Raw genomic sequence first — 19,234 nt, 5'->3', positions numbered from 1 at the left:
TTTATTATATATAGCGGAGTAGCAAAGACATTGCAGGTGCTCGTCAGTTGGCTCCTGCAAGTTGAATTTGGACAGTTGTAATTAAAAATGCATGTAAACAGGTATTTTAAATCGTTCTCATTTCATAAGAAGGTTTATTCCTGCCTCAATTCCCCCGATGAACTGTCTTTTCTTACCCTGCCTTGAATTGTGACTCTTTTTTTGTAATCATTTTGATTACGATTCTTTAATCTATTTATCAAAACGTTTTCATATGTTTGTATTTTATTTTATGTTGTTATTGACAATACACAATTTAATCAATAATTTACTGAATTTAATGGATTACCGCCAGTGAAGAGCAGCTATTTTTTGGGATAGGGACGGAGGCTGATCACGAGCAGTGAAGTATTGCGAATAATTGACACTAAGTAAGCACGAGTAATGCAATATAACGATGTACAGTGGCACCTTGTGATGCGACTGCTTTGATGTATGAGTTCAGATTCTCTGCAAATATACGGAGGTCCATTGCAAAGGCCTTTTCACACTGCACTTAGCGCACAGTATGCCACTGTCAAACACATGAATTGTGTATGTCTGAGAGGACAAGAGTTTCTTCGATTTGCTCAATGGAAGAGCCGTATGGCTACAAGAACACCAAATGTCCTCCATTATTGTCCTTTATTGTATCATGTTCCTCTTTGTTGAATTTAGTGCTCGGTTACAGGCTGGATTACGGTGTAGAATTCCAACTGAACACGATCGCATGCTGCTGAAAAATGACAGTGACATTTGACATGACATTTGACATTTTAACTGGAGGTAATGTTTAACCAAAAATGGTGCCATGGTTAATGATTTCTTTCTTGTCTTCGAACAGAGATTAAAAAAAAACAGCGGCAAACCAAAGGATTGCAAATTGTACCTCTCCCCTGGCAATGACCCACACAACTGAGGATTAAAGCGTGCCATAGTGTGGTGCGACATTCCCCTTTTTTTTTTTTTGCAAATGGCTTGCTGTCTGAAGGACGAGCTCCTGTGTTCCATCTGCCTCAGCATCTACCAGGATCCAGTCAGCTTCGGGTGCGAGCACTACTTCTGCCGCAAGTGCATCACCGAGCACTGGAGCAGGCAGGAGCCGCACGGCGCGCGTGACTGCCCCGAGTGCCGGCGCACCTTTCCCGACCCGCTGCTGTCGCCCAGCCTCAAGCTGTCCAACATCGTGGAGCGCTACTCAGCCTTTCCGCTCGACGCCATCCTCAACGCTCAGCGCAGCTCGTACCCCTGCAAGGACCACGAGAAGGTCAAACTCTTCTGCCTCACCGACAAGAGCCTGGTGTGCTTTTTCTGCGACGAGCCGGCACTCCACGAGCAGCATCAGGTTACCACCATTGACGAGGCCTATGAGGAGATCCAGGTAGGACGCACACACACGCATGCACAGAACTGGTCATTCCCAAGGGCGAGGCTCACATTTCCTGAGCTTCCATCTTCACACGATGTTGCTCCAAGTCGAAATGACATTTATTTGTACATGGTCTTTTACAATTGGTTCAAGTGTTTTGTGTTGTATTACTGTTCATCCACGAAGGTTTTATTCAACCAGGGAGCGGAGGGGTCAGGAGGGGGGGGGGGGTGGGTTATAACAGTGAAACCAAGTGTGTAATTGCTCGAGGTGTAATGGTCCACCAAAAGTCATGGCTCACTACGTATCTTGGTAATAAGTCGATCGGTCCGTACAGTACGGGAAGAAAATACAAGCGATGTCTTGTACTCGAAAAAGCTGGGTGGAGGGTGGGGGCAAATTTCGGCCAATTGTATATCAAGGTACTTCCTCTGGTTGTTTTAGTCAGGATGGTGTTCAAATCTATTTTCCCCAAAGGGTCAGTTTCTACTTATGTCCGAAAGAAAACGTTGAACTTTCCAACAGCAATGCTACTCATTAAAATCAGCATTGGAAAAAAAAATAATCTTTGAATTCAACATTATTTTCTCACCCCTAGTCGATCAAGGAAATGATTTGAAATTCCTCATCCCTGGCGTGTGCTCATCTGGACAGCCCGGGGAATAGCCTTTGTGTGAAGCCAGAGAAAGGTTCAAATCAATCAGCGGTAGAGGAAATGTCACCAGGCGCAGCACATGATGATGCTTCTCTTCCCTCGGATTCAAGCAGCTTGTCCCGCAGCTCGGGAAGCTCTTCAACAATCTGCCGTTTTGTATTCTGGCCGGAGCCTTGGAGGCGTCCCAGATTTGCGGCACAAGGAAGTATGAGCACTGTGGGAACAAAGCAATTTCCCGTGGTCAGTTTTAAGCCGATAAGTGTCTTCAAGTGGCAATTCTCCTACAGGGAAAAACACCAAAGCACAGTCTTGGATTTAGTGTTGATTTATCTCGAAGAAATCTTTCACATCACAAATGTGGTCAGCTTGTTTGCTTTTATTTCCTAATCCTTGCCAGCCAGTGAATAGGAACGGCCTGTCGGATAGAAGCATGCATAAGAACATCTTGCCTGCAGGCACAACCAATCAACAATGCTCAAGTGCCAGAATTACATGTTCAGGCTGTGGAGCAATGGCATTTTTTTCCTGTTCATATTACCAATAGTAAGTGGCATGCTCTCACAGCGAAATGGTCTGGCTTTTGGAACTCACTTGATGCCTTGTGGAGGTTTTTTTCAAGGCGTTGCTACCTGAAGGAGGAAGTTGTCTTCGAACAAGGGAGTGGTTGTGAAAGTTCTACATTAAAAAAAAGCTATATTGTATTGTTTTCACTTTGACATATCTCCATCTAGTGGATACGCAATGCAACTGGAGCCACTATTTTAACGTCTGTTCTATGTACGTTATAATGCGGTGCGCCCTATATATGAAAACTGTTTTTAAAAAAAGGCCATTCGTTGAAATTTCGCCTTGCACTCCGAAGCGCCGTGTAGAACGGAAAACACGGTATATGTGGGGGTTCTGATAAGATTCTCTCACTGTTCAAATATTTCTTGAGGGGTGCTCGGAGGTACGGACTATTTCTGATATTTTTCAGGTATGATTAAAAACGAATCCCAACTCTTTGGTTTCCGGGTACTCCAACCTCCTCCTGTTTTCCCAAAACATGATGCCCGTTAGGTTTATTTAAGACTCGGAAAAGGGCTGACGTCCACGGATGTGGAAATGTGCCTTGTGACTAACTGGTGCCTAAGGTCTGCTGGTATGACCCTAAAAATAGAAAATGGGTACATGCATTTAGGATTCTAGACACCTTTTATAAGGTATAGCATCCATATAACAGAATACCTATGAGCGAATACTACTGATGTGCGCAGCAGTGGTCCTCTGTTACCTTTTGTGCCGTGAGCTTGCATCATCATTTCAATGAATCACCGTCTCAACAAGCACGTCCTCCACTGACTCACTGTGGTTTGTTTCATGATCAGGGCCGCAAATATATTTCCATGCATGCGGTAGACACTACACACTGCAGACATTATGACCAATCAATCTACTCTGCGCGCAAGATGAACGATAGAGAGGTTCGGACACTGTTTGTGGTTTTGCTTATCTGGCGTGTGCCATTGTTGGTCTCCTTTCGCAAGCCTTGTTCCAAGACAAAACAAAAATAAACCTGGCGTTGTTGTACTGGTCTAAACATGGCCCGGGGTTTTGTTTTGCGCAGGTTGCTCCCATAAAATCCGAATTAATAAGAGAAAGAAGAACAACAGCTTGCAGGACAGAAATCCATCAATGCAGGGAACAGTGACATGTTTTTTTTCTCTCCTGGTTGTACAAGTGTATTTATTTAATATGCATAAATAATTAAAAAAACATGCATAGGCAATATCAGGGCTCGATATTGCGACAAATTATAGGCGCAACTGCCCTCGTGTGTTGGTAAAAATTTCATCTGGTCACACAGCGCGAGGGCATAATTCTCTTGGTGCATACAGCACCGGTGCTTCAACTCGGCCCGTCTTTCACACTGCACACACAGGGCGGAAGGGATGTCAGGTTAAATCCTTACTATATATATTTAATAAGTAAATATCCACGTCTAGATGTGTACTTTGCGACGTTAACGAACATCTCACTTAACCAGCCTTTATTGATTTGCTTTATGATGCCCAGCTTCCCATTCAGCCCATGGCCCGTTCTACATTTTGCCAACAGAGACTCCGTGTTTTTCTGTTTTCAGTCGCAGTGGTATTCTGATTGCTGATGGGACTACTGTTGTAAAACACAATATGTATGAGGCCGCTTGGGTGCCGATCTATAAACTGTAAGCGAACGCAGGAGGGGATTTATTGTGTGTGTGTTGCAGGCTGGACTCTTGGGTCATTGGCAGGTGCCAGTTAGCTCATATTTGTATTGTCGTTTGTGATACGTTCAACCCTTGTGGTTCAAATGGACAGTGTCATGACGGGAACGTGACATGAAACATTGACACCTGACGCCTGCAGCGAGACGCAAGGTGCATTCAAATACAAACGCAACAGAAGAAACCGCGCTGCAGTAAATGTGAACCGCAAATATCGAAATAATGTGAGCTTTCTATCAATTTGTTGAAGCTGACATCTCAATGAGGAAAATGCTGGGGTGAAATCATGATTACATTTTCATTATGTAATTCATTCTTTATATTACACTAGCTGGTTCGCCGCCCTCCGGGCGGCTCATCAGCTAATTCCTGCGGAAGGCTGGTAAGGTGGTGGTTCGCCGCCCTCCGGGCGGCTCATCAGCTAGTTCCTGCGGAAGGCTGGTAAGGTGGGCCTTCGGCCCACAAAAGTGTTGTTGCTTGGTTCAACTTTTTGTTCATCTTCATTGCATATCGCGAAAATAAAGAGATGTATAGCTCCACTAAATAACTAACAATTTCATTGCAATGCTTGTGGGTAGACAACATTTTTTCGCTAAGATGCCCGCGCGATCGTAGTGAGCCACTGCTTGAGCGGCGCAGTGGCGGTGCGCAGTGGCGGTGCGCAGCGGCGCGGTGAAGTAGGTACGTTTTGAAAAGGGACAGACGGAAGGACAGACCGCGTGCGGGACGACGCGCAATATATATATAGATTAAACCATCAGTATCAAATTTTAGACTGCACGTTTAAAATATGATTTTCCCCAAATTATCATTTTCAGATCTAATGTGATAAGACAAATATCAAAAGCAGCAGGATATGGCATAAGTATTTGTGTGGATATTGTTATAAGTGTTAATGAACATCTCAGTTCCCCAAAATCAAATTTTTCTTGCTATTCCTTGATGGGTCAGGCATTATCGGGTTAAGACATGTTTCAGACCAAATTTGAGGGCGGGGAGTTTACGGGGATACGGCCTATAAATGTTTTCAAACCGACATCTACTTTAAACGTGCCTACACTGGAACGTTAAAATGTGTTAGTAATAGACTACGGTCAGTTCCGGGTTACAGACTCATGTAGGTTACCACTATAGGAACGGAACGGCGATATAAACCGAGGACCCCCCTGCCTTGACGACTTGTCCACGTTGACCGCATGTTATGCTTGCTGGTGGCCACCAAAGAGGGCGGCCTCGGGTTGCTCTGTAGCAGACTTATAATCTCCTTAGCCTGGCATGTCACTCGGCTGACCTGCGGCCTTGAGGCGTCTTGCATGCGGTGGCTTTGCCTCCCGCTGATTTGCATCCTGCATCCAAATTTACAATGCTCAATCGTGTCTTCAAAAGCTCCCAATGGCAACGCATACAAATAAACACATCTGGCAGACATTCACCCATCACATAACTGTTTAGGTTCACTTGACTACTCAACATAGAGTAAAAGCCAATATCCCAACAACGGTATGGTTCCATTTATTTGACTAGAGTCCGTACCGTTTGGAAAGGTCAACCCTGATATGTCTTTTTGATAATACAAGGTGGTATGATGATACAGTAAGATGCTCTGTCTGCTGTGTAAACAGTGTGTCATCATACCAGTGCAAAGGACACAGCGTAACCCGCCAGTGAATTCAACACAAAGGGAGGGTGATGCAGTGCAGTGCAGTGTAGTGTGAGAACTCTGAACATGAAATATACCCTGCCTCAAACTGGAACAGATCCAGTAATTTCATTATGAGAAGGTGAACATGAAACAACCTTTTGAATATGATGTATGGATGCCCTCGGGGCGTTCCCTTCTTCATCCACGGTACATTCAGTAAAAGATTTCCCCATTGCGGGACAAATAAAGGATATCTTAAAGAACAGAGCTTTTGGAGCTGAGTTACGAGAGTTTGTGAAAGACTTTGGCAATAAAGCACGACCAACCAAGTGAAAAAATGGGTTCAGATCTTTTGGAGATTTAATCAGGGCTCTCAAGGACCCGATTTGGGTACGAGTGATTTTCGAGACATGAGCCAACGCTTCTCAATCATAATCATATCATTGCCATGCATAATAAATGAAACCTCTAACATGCTGAATTTCTATGATCACAAATGTCTACCTTATGCTTCCTGTTTCAAGCAGGATTAAATTAAAGTCACATGGAGAAACAAGAACCGTTACTCAAAACAACTTTGCAGATTCACGGACAATGTTAGTAGTCTGCATATATATCCAATTTATGTCCACCTATGAAGGAGGCCCTTCGTTGGCATTCAGCTGTTGACCTCTGTGTTTCGGCACATAGAAGCTCCTTTCGAAATGCATCATCGCTTCAACTCGTTATTAAATAGAGGGTGGAGGAGGTAGGGGGGGCGGGCTGAAGGGCAATTTGCATGACTATGCAAATGGAAACGCCACAGTTTAAACGAGTAGTTCGGATCTCGGAAGTCATCCCACCGTGATTTACATGACTTAGCTGTACTTAACAACACTTATCTTGTACTGGTCCTGAACTAATATTCTTCTTGCTTGCTAATCTGTGATATTAGCTTACCCCTCTGTGGGTTTGTAATGACGAATGAAGTTTGACATTCTCATTGTTGTTGTCTTCATCCCGTGAGGTGCAAATCATGTGTTTTGCCATCCCTTTTTCGCCAATGTTCTGGACTAAATAATCCATTAATTAAAATTAATCATTACCTTTGGAGTTGCTTCAATAACTGATGCCGTTCCAAGTCAACTCAAGTTGTTCCAAAGTTTTTCACAAGCTATTCTCAAGTCCAAAAAATAGCAACTCGAACCCCCCTTCTCTGTTATATACGCTTTACTGGCAGAAATGTATACAGTGAGCCCCTTTTCATTGCGGGGAATTATTTCCACACCCACCCGCAACAGATGAAAATGTGCAATATAGAAAGAACTTTCAACGAATGAAAACACACGCAAGGTGAGTGTCTGGCCGTGATCCGTGGATGGCAGCAGCTCCTGTGTGAATATTGTAATCGTGATTTTCTTGGAGTTTAGCAACTGGCTTACGTGCTTCGGTGACTGTGGCTTTCCTAATTTAAAAAAAAAAAAGATTTGTGGCACGACGCTTGTCAGTCCCATCTCCCTAATTGTATGATTGAGACTGTGTGTGTGACCAAGCGCTCCTACTGTCCGTTGACCCGAAAAAAGTCTTTGCTCTCTACTTGACAGCAGTAAACAACCAGATGCATGATGGAGTTGGCTGGGTGGGCTGGGCTGCGTATTCGAGCATATTTGGAGAGTTAGATAGATCCAGTGGACGGCATGTGAAGGAATAAGAGCATCAGGCAGCTGTGTGGTAGAATAAAGCCCACGCTTCTGGAGACTTAAATGACTGCTGTGGTGAATCCACCCATGCGGTTCTGCCATCGAAAGCATCCGGATGCACCTCGCATGTCATGTCTTTTGAACGCCATTGCTGTTGACTCCTTACCAGTCCTTCAGACACATGAAATATGAAAGCGCATTTGCATTTCTGCCACCCGCATCAAAGCCGCAGCTGGCGGTCTTCAACACCTATTTTTTTAAGTGTTCTTCCAGGCTGCCACTCATTCTGCCGACTCTTGCTCCCGCCGCTGCCGCCACGCTTGGCTGTGCCTCCGCAGTAATGAGTCAGGCCTTCTCAAGGGCACCCACAGATGACGCCCCCACCACCCTTGGGGTTTTGCATCACCTTGCCTACCCTTCTATTTTTTTTTTCTCATCAGCTTTACCTCTGGTTCGTTTAGTCTTCTCCCTTTTTTTTGCGTTTTTTGCTGCGAGAATTTCTTTCAGATGTCAGTGACTAATGAGATAATCTCAATCCTATCTGTTTAGCAAAGCAATCGACTTTGCCCGGCACAGACAGTGATTCGGTATTAACTCATTCACTCCCAAAGACGTTTTTAAACGTCTTTTCAGACTTGGTCTAGAATTGGCTGGTACTGAATGAGTTAAAAAGATTGCTCAGGCAAAAATAAATAAAGGACACACACACACACACACACACTTACACAAGAAAAAAATGTACAGTCGTCCGATATTTTATCGTGGTTCAGCACATCAGTTTTTTTTTTAATTGAATTTCAATATTTTCAGGTTGTACTCTGGCTTCTTCTAAATGTGAATAAAAGTGGGATGTGGGACCATTCTTGCCAAACCGCCACTGTTCACCTTGACTCAGACATCTAACAGAATTTGAATCCCAATGAACAGAAAGTCACATCCCATGAGAAAATTTGAAGTCGTAAGGATCTCTTTCAGTGAAAAGTTGTTTTTCCTGACAACACACAGGATGCGCGTAGCAGGACTGACTGTTTATCTCTGCACGTATCGTCGTAGATTAAGAGATAAACAGAAGCACTTATCCGAGAAAGTGGAGCCGGTAGCGCATCCATCAAAGGCAACATTTTGTCTTGTTAAGATGATTACTTTTGGCCCGAGCTTAGCTTAAGTGAGAGTCAGAAGTTGGTGTATCTGTTGTGCATTAGAAATGTTGCGTATTGCATTAGTAACATGCATGCGCCTAGAAAGCCATTTTAATAGAAGGCATAAAAGATTGCTATGATGGTTTCAAAGACGGCAGGGAGCTAAAAGCAACATCTGACCAATGTGCACTCTGAGGATATTGATCATACGGCGTACTGCATGTGTAACCTCCCAAGTCAATTTAGTACAATACATACAATACAATACATGCTGATTTATATAGCGCTTTCACAACAGCGGCAGCTGTAACAAAGCGCTTTACAAAACAGTTAACATAAAGTAAAATAATAAACACAAAACATAACATAAAACACGGACAGTCGTGCAGTCCTAACCACTTTTCCGTCACACGCTTTGTTGTTTGAAGCGGTTTGAGATGAAAGAGGAGAGAATCAAAGTGTCCTTTAACCAGTGGATCAGAGACGTCATGCTCAAAATGTGCACACGTCGGCTACAAGCTAAGTTTCAAAGTCAACAAGAAGCTGTAGCATCCATTGACGAAAAAAGAGATTGGTTCACTTCTCCTGTCCCATGGAAATCCATTTCAATTCCAAGCGGCGACTCACGGTTCCAAATACGCATCGGCGCTCTTCGCCAACGCTCCTCTCTCCTCCTCCTCAACTTCAGCGGCCATCCATCCAGCCGCTCCAACGTCGACTGTCCAACAGCGCTGACATATCCACTGAACAAATCGGGGTTGTGAAAAATGCTGCCCATTACTGGCGCAAAAAACACAAGCGCCCCAGGTCTGTCCAGCACAAGTTGACTTCCACGCTGTTTTAATTTCAACGCAATTTCCCTTTTTCATGGGGATTTATTTGTCTGTCACCATTGTAAAACCTTTGTCAACGTAAGACACAATTGGTGTCTCATTTTACCACGGTAATGACATACAATGTTTCGAGGTGACAAATTGCCTCAATGGTCGTTTGCTCAGTGGTGCAAGAATACGGAGAAGAAAGCAATGATACAAGAAAGAATGTTTAGCTGTCGCTATATTTGCCATTTTTATTTTTATATTGATGGCGTAAGAGTCTGTTTCTTACAAATATTAATTGGTCTGACTTTACTATCGCCTTAGCAACGTAGCGTAGCATAGTTATGCAGTACAACTTGGCACGGTTAGGTGGGTTCTTACAGTTTATCATTTGATTTTTTTTTTAAATAATTATGGCCCGCAAGTGTTTTTCTTACAAATATTTACTGTGATTATAACATTAGTTCTTTTTAATTGATGGATACGGGCGCATTCCGACTTGCATTCAAATTTGGGTTATTTCACCGCATTAAAAACGAGTCCTACAAGAACATATATTCGAGGAAGAACGGGAAGCAAAACTGTCAGTAGTGTCGGTGTTTCTGAAATTGCGTCTCACCGCTGATCAAAACACGCATCATTGACGCAGTAAAAATGCTTTTTTTGGTGGGAATTTTCTTTTGAGATAAAGTGTGAGCTGAAGTCTCAGCAGATTTGCTGTTGCCTGGTGCGATGTGCTACATCCAAACCCCCGGAGACTTGTTGAGTCCTCAATTTTTCCCCAAAATGTTGAACTCCAAAAATGTAACACTTTGCGGGTGATTTTCATTGTAATTACAGTCAATCCCGACAGACCGCGTAATGGAAAGCATCAGTGTGTTCTCTTCAAGTTTCACATTTTAAAGCGAGGTTTAGTGTTGAGGCCTTTCCTCAATGTAATATGATGCAGATCAGTAGCGAAAGCAGCGCCCGGATGACATTAAATGCATGTGAGCAGACAGCGGGGGATGTTGCTTTCACTCTACCTCCCTTTGAGGCGGACAGCCCGGTAAAGAAAGTCGAGGACAAAAATATGTACCTTATGAGTTTTGCCCGTGTCACCTTAATGTTTTGTTCGGGATTGCGGACCCGCTGCTGAATTCTTGATTAGCCGGAGAATTAAAACAGATTAGAGAGACCTTTGTTCCCTGGTAGTGGGCAAGGCCGCACTGTAATCTGTTGTAATTCCCCCTTCCTTGTGGTTTGCAGCAGATGATTTCATTTGACCAGCTGCTGTTGGAAGTCTTCACTCGGGCTCCCAGTCGCTCAACCGTCTCCTTCCACAATTGAAGCCGGAGGTGGTTTACCTGTTCAACGTCTCTTTTGTCAACCTGAGGGAGTGAGGGCAAATTTCTGTTTGCTTGTCAACCTGTGTTTCCAGCTCAAGTCATGCTTTAGAGGAACACCGCATGACTCGGGCACAGCTCGGGGCGCTCCCGCATTCTTGTTTTCAGTCTCAGGGGAAACCTTGTCACATTATGCAAGAGCAGTGTTGGGCTAATTACCAGCCGTGGAAGGAACACGGGTTTTTTTTTTACTCTTAGTTTGAACACCACAAGCCAGACACGTGAGGTAAATATGCAGAAAAAATAATAAGAGCCAATTCAAAAGATGCCGTCGATAGGTGATAGCTAGATAACAGAGAGCCAAAATATTACAGGAACCTTTCAGTGCGGTGCTTTGCATTTGTATGTTACTACAAACTGGGCTATTGCCGGCCAAAAATGAATTTGAATTCCAAATTTAACATCCATCGGACAAAAGTGTACCTTATGTTGTGTGTAGTCAGCATTTTCCAAGTTAACCGTAGCAATTCAATCACCAATTTGTCCTAATTGCCATTTGACGAGCTTTGCAGTCCCTCATACTTTCCTATTAGCCATAATGCCATTAGGTACTCATACCCATTTAGGTTGATGGTCAGGCTAATAAGTGGAGGCTGTCACGCGGCTGTGAATTATTGCTTAAGTGTCATTGAATAACAAATGAGCTCCCCTGCGGCAGTGCGAGTACGAGGCATTTCTTTAGCATGGGTATGGTTCAAGCGATCAGTTCAAATGTATGCAGCAGTTTAATATAAGCAGCATTTTATTATGAGCTCTCGCTGTAAGGGCTAATTATTCGCCTGTGAGTCTGGGTCGCCCGTACAAATGTACTACTGATATGGCAAATCCATTGGATGCTCCAAAATGATCCGTTCCATTATGCTGACTTCAAAGTTGTTCTAATTCACTGCTATTTTCTGTTACGGGACCCTCGGAAGAAGAAAATATTTTGCACCGCCCCAACTTGCTACTGCGACTATAAAGTTAATTTGTCTAATAAATTGTTCTAAGTATAGTTCTACCTCAAACTGTGTCCTTAGTAATATTAAAGAAAAGAAAAAAGAATAGATTAACTATAAAAAAATACAGTAGATCAACAAAGAATAACTTCCTTAACATTGTTTTTGTCTCCTTTGACCTTTCTTTTCGTCACTGGGACAGATTTTTGCATGGTGTCTCGCGAGAGTTAGTTCACTGCAATTCACATCTCCTGCTCTATGCTGTGTGTGTACAGTGCAAAAAATACTTTTGAGCTCGTACTTCCTGTTTACACTCTGACAATGAGAGCACCACTGCTACCTACTGTACTGGATGTGCAATTGCACTTTATTCAAGTTTGTCAAAAAAAAAAGAGCGTCCTGGCATCGCATCACGTACTCTCAGAGAATCCCGCCCCAGTACTTGAGAAGAAGTGTTCTAATTTAGCGGCATAACGGTCGACTGGTAAACACGTCCACCACACAGTGCCGATGTAGAGGGTTCGATTGCGGCTCCGGCCTTCCTGTGTAGAGTTTGCATGTTCCCCGTGCTTGCGCTGGGTTATGTTTGCATGTTCCCCGTGCTTGCGCTGGGTTTCCCCAGGTACTCTGGTTTCCTCCCACATTCCAAAAACATGCATGGCAGTTTGATTGGACACTCCAAATTGTCCTTTAGTGTGATTGTGAGTGAATGGTTGTTTGTCTATGTGTGCCTGCAATTGGCTGGCAACCCGTTCAGGGTGTCCCCCACCCAGTGCCCGAAGACAGCTGGGATGGGTTTCAGCACACCCGCGACCCTCGTGAGGATAAGTGGATTGGAAAACAAATGGATGGATGTACTAAATTAAGAAAATAAGAATCCCCATGGAAAATTATAGGTGGAAAAGTCCAACCGGTGTGAGGAATTATTTTGTCAACTAAAACAGTTGTAGACATATGGTCGTACCTTATGACTGCAGCCAAAATAACAATTGCATATGATTAAAAGTCACCACAGTATTTTAACATTTCTGAGTGCACGCTGCACTGAAAATATCAACATGGCATTATTTTACAGTGCAACTTAATTATGAAAATGCATTGGCTGGTTGCAGGAACCGAGCGACAGGAGTGCCAGACACGCACTTAATTTGGTCAGCTCTTTCTGTGGGAACAGAGGCCTGCTTATTGCTGACCACTAAAGTGTAATGACCAGTTGGCTGCGTCCATTCCATCAGGCTGAAGCAGCATCACGCTTCCTCACCGGGTGATTTGTGTTCCTGACACATTCTACATGGTTTTATATTAATAACATGCTGACTACTAGAGGTCTGACTAATCCTAAGAGGCTTTACAGGGAAAAAATATGTTTCTGGCAGTCATTGGGTTGTTGTGAAATTCCTCTGGCAGTCAAACGCATCTCAGGGTCATTTTCAGGGCATTTGCCCCCCCACCTCGGTGAGATGAAAGCCATGTTGTGCATTCATCTCCACGTGGACTTCACCTGGCCACCTCTTCGGTTCTTTGTTAAAAGACATTTTACATTGGAAAAATGAACTTTTATGTTCAGACACTGATCAACAACTCTGTCTACATGTGAATTTAAGATGAGGTCAGAGATGTGTTCCTCGAGCCGGTCCTTGGCCTCGAGGACCGATCCTTGGTCCTTGGCCTTGGCCTCAAGAGTCAAGTCCTTGGTCCTTGGCCTCGGCCTCAAGAGTCAAGTCCTTGGCCTTGGCCTTGGCCTCGGAATGCCGGTCCTCTGACACAATGAGGAATTAGAGCCTTGAATCCCTTTGCATAAGGACCGCAAAAAATCACGAGTAATTCTAATAAATTCCATCGAAGGAAACCCATATTGATGGATTAACTCTGTCGCTTTAAGAGGGGCGGGTCTGCCACTGACGGGTAACAGCGCTACGTGTAAAGAGCGGCATCACAGTTAGTTTCAGTCACGGATTGCTGCGTTCGCGATCGGCAGTTTAAATAGCGTGTAAAGCCTTTCTGTAACAGTGGTGTCTTTTATTTAGTTACTTTTGCACAGTCGTCACGTTTGTGCGGTCGCACTAGAATGTTTGTTTTAACCAAGTAATTTGCATTACAGCTGGAGTCAATAATGTCGGCACTTCACTTCTGGGTTTGGCCGTTAGGATTTGGAGTCCTTTTGCTCGATTCCAGTTATGTTTGCTGAATGCTTTCTCATGTTTGGAATAATGAATATTGATAATACATAGTTTAAAATCATGGTTGATTTAATTATTTATTATTGTGAAGTTGAAGGTATTACTTGATGTAGCATTAGTGGTAGTGGTAATAATAGTTGTACTCGGATAATGGTTAGAGATTTAGCCATCTCGTTACCTCTGCGTTATGATATTTAAGAAATGGGGAATGCTTGTCTGATTTTTCGTATGAATCGTCCAAAGGGTGTATCACTAAACTCACCTGTGACGTATGCACAGTACGCGAGAGCGAAATACGACGCAAGGACGATTACGAGGCAAATTGGTCATTAGATTTGTAGGCTAATCGCTGTGAAAAATATTATGAAACAGTATTGGTTATTCTATAATTTACTGGTTGCAGCATGGTAACTTTATGAATAAAACATTTGTCACAAGGTGTAGTAATGCTAATGTTAACTGTTGGTAGAACTCATGATGACGTGTGTTAAATTCTTTCGTCAAATTGATCATAGAATACACATGCATCGTCTTGGGAAGAGGATGTCAAGCCACATCAATACTTACCTGTATTAATGATTACCAGTCAATTCATCTTTGCAGTGTGAGATTGGAAAAAATACTCTGATGATGCCACACGAGTACACCAGTTTTTGATCCATTTATTTTTTGGAATAAACTTGGAGTACACAGCTGCTGATGTAATGTTCATTATTAATGCATAGTTTTCGAACATTGACCCTTGAAATATTATACTTTTGAATTTCGGAATTCTTGATTATCAATATCAGTCAAAATAGAAAAATGGGTTCCCATGATGAACGTTTACGGAACCCAACATTTGTTATCGTGGTTTCCCATTGGGTAATCCGACGGAACCGAAAAACGGTTACCATGAATTTCCGAAATCCTCAGGCCTGCTCCTGAATTATTTAAATTTTTGCAGCATTTGTTTATCATTGTATGTGTATGTTGTTGTTTGTGTTATTATCATATGCAATTGAATAAGTAGGCCCTTTCAGACTCTCTCAATCCAGAATGACACTCATACTTTTCTGATCAGCGAGTCCATGGGACTCGCTGCCGGTAAACTGTAAAATTATCACTGAGAGATTACCGCTTTTTTCTGCAGTCAGTGATTGACTTCTATGCAAAGTAATTTCTCAACTTGTGTTCTGTGCCATGTAATGTCTGTTGAGTGTTGATTTACTATTAACTATTGCACTAAAACATTAATTCATAAATGTATACCATATTTTATTTTTTTTCTCAGCATAAATAACACACGTACACTGACTGTTCTACTATTTGAATAAAAACACTTCATTCAAGCGTTAGGGAGTGCAAGGGGTTATGATGGAGGGGTGTGGTATGATAGCATTGTTTTATAAATGTCCTTGGCTAGGCCTCAGTTTCAAAATCAGTCCTTGGTCCTTGGCCTTGTCCTTGCCCCAGAAAATTTTCCAAGTCCTTGGCCTTGGCCTCTGGTTGCCGGTCCTTGGCCACAACACTGGATGAGGTTGGATTATATTCTCAACAATATTTTTAATAGTGGTTGCATCTATTGTAGCAATGGATGAAAATGGAGAAATTGCTTAGAATACAAGTTCTGCTACTCTCACACATACATTACAGGAATGTGAGAGTCTGCCATGGCAGTATTCTTCTTCATTTATTTGCCAGGATGAGGATAAATTGCATTTCCTCAAACACTGCAGCTGGTGCAACACTTATATAAAACATGCCGCTTTTTTTACGTTTTGTGACACCATTCCTGAAACCCATCTGACACACCTGGTTAAACCGTTGGATAATGAGCCACATACAGCTTTTGCGTTCAGTGACATTATCAGATCATTGTGTATAGCATTTCCAGTCCAGCATCATAAACTTCTTTCACACAGAGTCACAGAGCTCTCCAAAATTGCTAAAACAGCTCCGTTCACAAGTTCAACCTCTTCCGCCAAACCCAGCAAAGTAGGATGCTGCCGCAGCTCTTTTTGCGCTTTCTCACAGACAGCATCCCGCAATCCCATAATTAGATGGCACTCCATTCTGCAGCAGCATGTGAGGAAAAGGTAGTGTGAAAGGGGCTCAAGTTTATCAGTAGTTCAAAAATATCTTCTTGCAGTTCAGCAATGGCAAAAAAACTGACACACAGTGTTGTTTTCTTTGGCTATTCCAGTTTGGTTTGTTGCATTTGCATACCGCGTGAGCTTCCTCACTCTGTGAAGTAGAACATCAGAGCCCCAGGTCATCATTTGCATGGTGCGCCCTACAAACTGACGACTGCATGGGGGCCGCAATAGCATCTCTTCTCATCACCTCTTTCTGCACAAATGTCACTGCCTGGTCTAGTTCCAGTTGTTCCAGAGCCGTTAAGACAGGGGTGTCAAACTCATTTTAGTTGCGTGCCAATTTGGAGTTGTGTCTTCCCTCGGAGGGCTGTTATGACAGTGAAACGACAAAATGATTACCGTATTTTCACGACTATAAGGCGCCATTAAAAGTCTTAAATTTTCTCCAAAATGGACAGGACGCCTTATGATGTGGAGTTTCTTGTGTATGCGCTGAGTTCCAAAACCGGACTGACAGCCGACACGCTGTCTATATAGAGAAAAGGCGGAAGTGACTGTGGACAGGCATGCGGCAAAGAAGTCGGCCAATCGCTGAAGGTTGAGCGTGTAAGTGGACGCTAAAGGGACGCCCCAAGCAGGTACCAATACCTTTATAGAGTCTGGCTATGTGCATTGTTGCAAAACAACTTCGGTTTTGATTTCTAAGAACCCCCGAAAATAAATTCTACAAAGCTCAGTTCAAACTTCAAGCCATTGGTTATGCTTTTGGCATGCGGGCCCATGTCACAGCAGCGGTGAAAAACCAAGTCAAGTAAAGCGTTCAAAGTAAAGTTGCGACCGGGTGTTCAAAATAAAGTTGCGAACAGCATGGGAACAATGGATGATCGATGGCGCAAACAACTTTACAAAGAGTGAGAGGCAGCGCTGAGCGAGTTACGCCACAATTTGCGAATGGATTGTGGCTGCTTGGACGAACGTGTCTGCTTGCACTGTTGTTCGAGTTTTTGGCAAAGCCGGCATCATTTCTGTGGAGCCACATTGCAATGAGAGTGACTCTGACAACGAGAGGGAACACGGCGTTTTTGACAGATTACCGGTACTTGCACAATTGTTCAATTCTGATACAGAGGATGAGGACTTTGATGGATTTCTGGGTGATGATTGATCGAAAAACGTGAGTACATTGTACGATGGCTAAATAAAATACAACGGAACTCCGTTTTACTTCCGTTGCCTTTTTATAAACGTGTTTTTAGCTTGTATCTGTATGTCTTGGAATGCTACCGTATGCTTCATGCTAACGGGTTTTTAGCATGCGCTCATGCATGCCGTATGGTTAAGCTGTCGTATGTTTTACCACTATAAAACTGCGCCCAATAATACAGTGCGTTTTGCCTATGTGTAAAATACAGAAATAGCAGCCATTAATGAGACTGCGCCCAACCATACGGTGCGCCGAATGGTCGTGAAAATATGGTACTTGTACACAACAAATTAATAGATTACTAGTTTTGAAATCAGTCAAGTCAATTCCAATAGTTTGTTCAATTATTGTTCCAGTGAGTGTAATCCGGGTAACAAAATTATTACAAAATATCAACGTTGTTTTTTACACACGACAATTTGACATTTTGGTTTAGATTTTAGTAAGTTAACACACATGATTTGCTTTCACGGGCCACATAAAATGACGAGGCGGGCCGGATTTGTCCCCCAGGCCTTGAGTTTGACATCTAAGTGTTAGTGACAAATTATAATGGGGATCGGTATTATCATGCTTCGCCCAATAAAAAAAATACTTAACGTGTACCTAAAAATGACAAGATTTTTTATTTTTATTATTGTTTTTAATTAATGGTGAACTGGCTGCCTGTTGGCCCTTTTTTTTCGGAATAGAAATCGCTAATGGCAGCAATAAAAATCATTCTTCATGCAAGATCCGAACATGTGTAACAGCCAGCCACAGTAACTGGCCTCTTATTGGTCACAAGAATGCAGAGGTTCATCGAGGAGCCAAAAATGTTTCTCAATGAAGAGTAGTCTCATTTAAAGCCTTTTCGCGCTGCACCTAGCCGCGTGCACTGCACGGTTGAGAAACTCACTCGTCGTGGAGGCGCGGCTTGGCTTGAGGATGGAACGTTGTGTCGAGATGGACGATTGCCGCACCATTGCACTGAAAAGTGTTCAAATCAAAACGCGACTGGTGTTGCAGGAGGCGCACCCAATAGGAGGCGGATGGCAGAGTAACTTCAGAGTGCTAACAGCAGTAGTCCAACCAGTAGAAAAAGCCTCGCTGTTACTTCCTGGTAGGCTGCAAGCACATGCAAACACCAAGTGCAGTGTGAAAAGGCTTTACGAATGGTGACACAAGTGAAAGAGTAGTCTTCCAAATAATTACTGGAGTCAAAGTACTCAATAGTAATACAGTAACCATTTGAAGTTTTAATCACAGTTTATCAGGAAACTATAAAGCGATTCATCCCTGTATAGTCGACTAAATAACCATCTTACCTCCAAAAAAGGAAAATAATCCTAGTGGTGTGCCAGTTTTGCAGCAATCCTCTTGGGTCAACCTACATATGTATGAATGTATGAATTAAGTCCATGGGATGGCAGATCATATTTAGAGCCCATTTCTCACCCTGGCGGCCTTTAAAAATCCTTATTCAGGCCTGTGAAAGTGCATGTTTTGTTTGATTCTTCATTCTACTGACCCAACGCTTTCCTATACTTCCTGAAGGTGCTGGGGGGAGAATAATAAAGCTGGCATCAGTATGGACGGTGAGAGGGATTTGTGTTGGCTTTTAATGCATGGCCACAGGGAAGCGTGCACTTTCAGACGCTATAAATATTGAATAAAGCCCTTCAGCACGGAGCCGAGAATGACGGTGAGCCTTGAAATTGACATCAGTCATCAGGGAAGGACCACATTATTACCGTCACGTCTCCAAAAATGAAACAATGCGATCTGACAATTGGTTAGCATTTATTCCTCATCCCGGTAATCTTGTCTCAGGGAAACTCGAAATAAAGGAATGCATCTCTTATTCTTGGATGTCAACAGTGATGTACTCATGATGTACTGTAA

At 43.0% G+C, this 19,234-nt stretch overlaps 1 protein-coding gene across 1 annotated transcript in view; it reads left to right on the top strand.

Moving 5' to 3' along the window:
- The first annotated feature begins 251 nt into the window (after positions 1 to 251).
- Positions 252 to 19,234, top strand: part of trim62.1 (tripartite motif containing 62, tandem duplicate 1) — a 32,817-nt gene continuing 13,834 nt past the window's right edge. Inside the window, exon 1 of the mRNA XM_052075703.1 lies at positions 252 to 1,399. Coding sequence (XP_051931663.1) covers positions 992 to 1,399 — 408 coding nt within the window. The 5' untranslated portion in view covers positions 252 to 991. The remainder of the gene's footprint in view (positions 1,400 to 19,234) is intronic.

This window comes from Hippocampus zosterae, chromosome 9, assembly GCF_025434085.1.
Source record: "Hippocampus zosterae strain Florida chromosome 9, ASM2543408v3, whole genome shotgun sequence".
NCBI lineage: Eukaryota > Metazoa > Chordata > Actinopteri > Syngnathiformes > Syngnathidae > Hippocampus > Hippocampus zosterae.
This window is presented reverse-complemented; position numbering and strand designations above follow the sequence as displayed.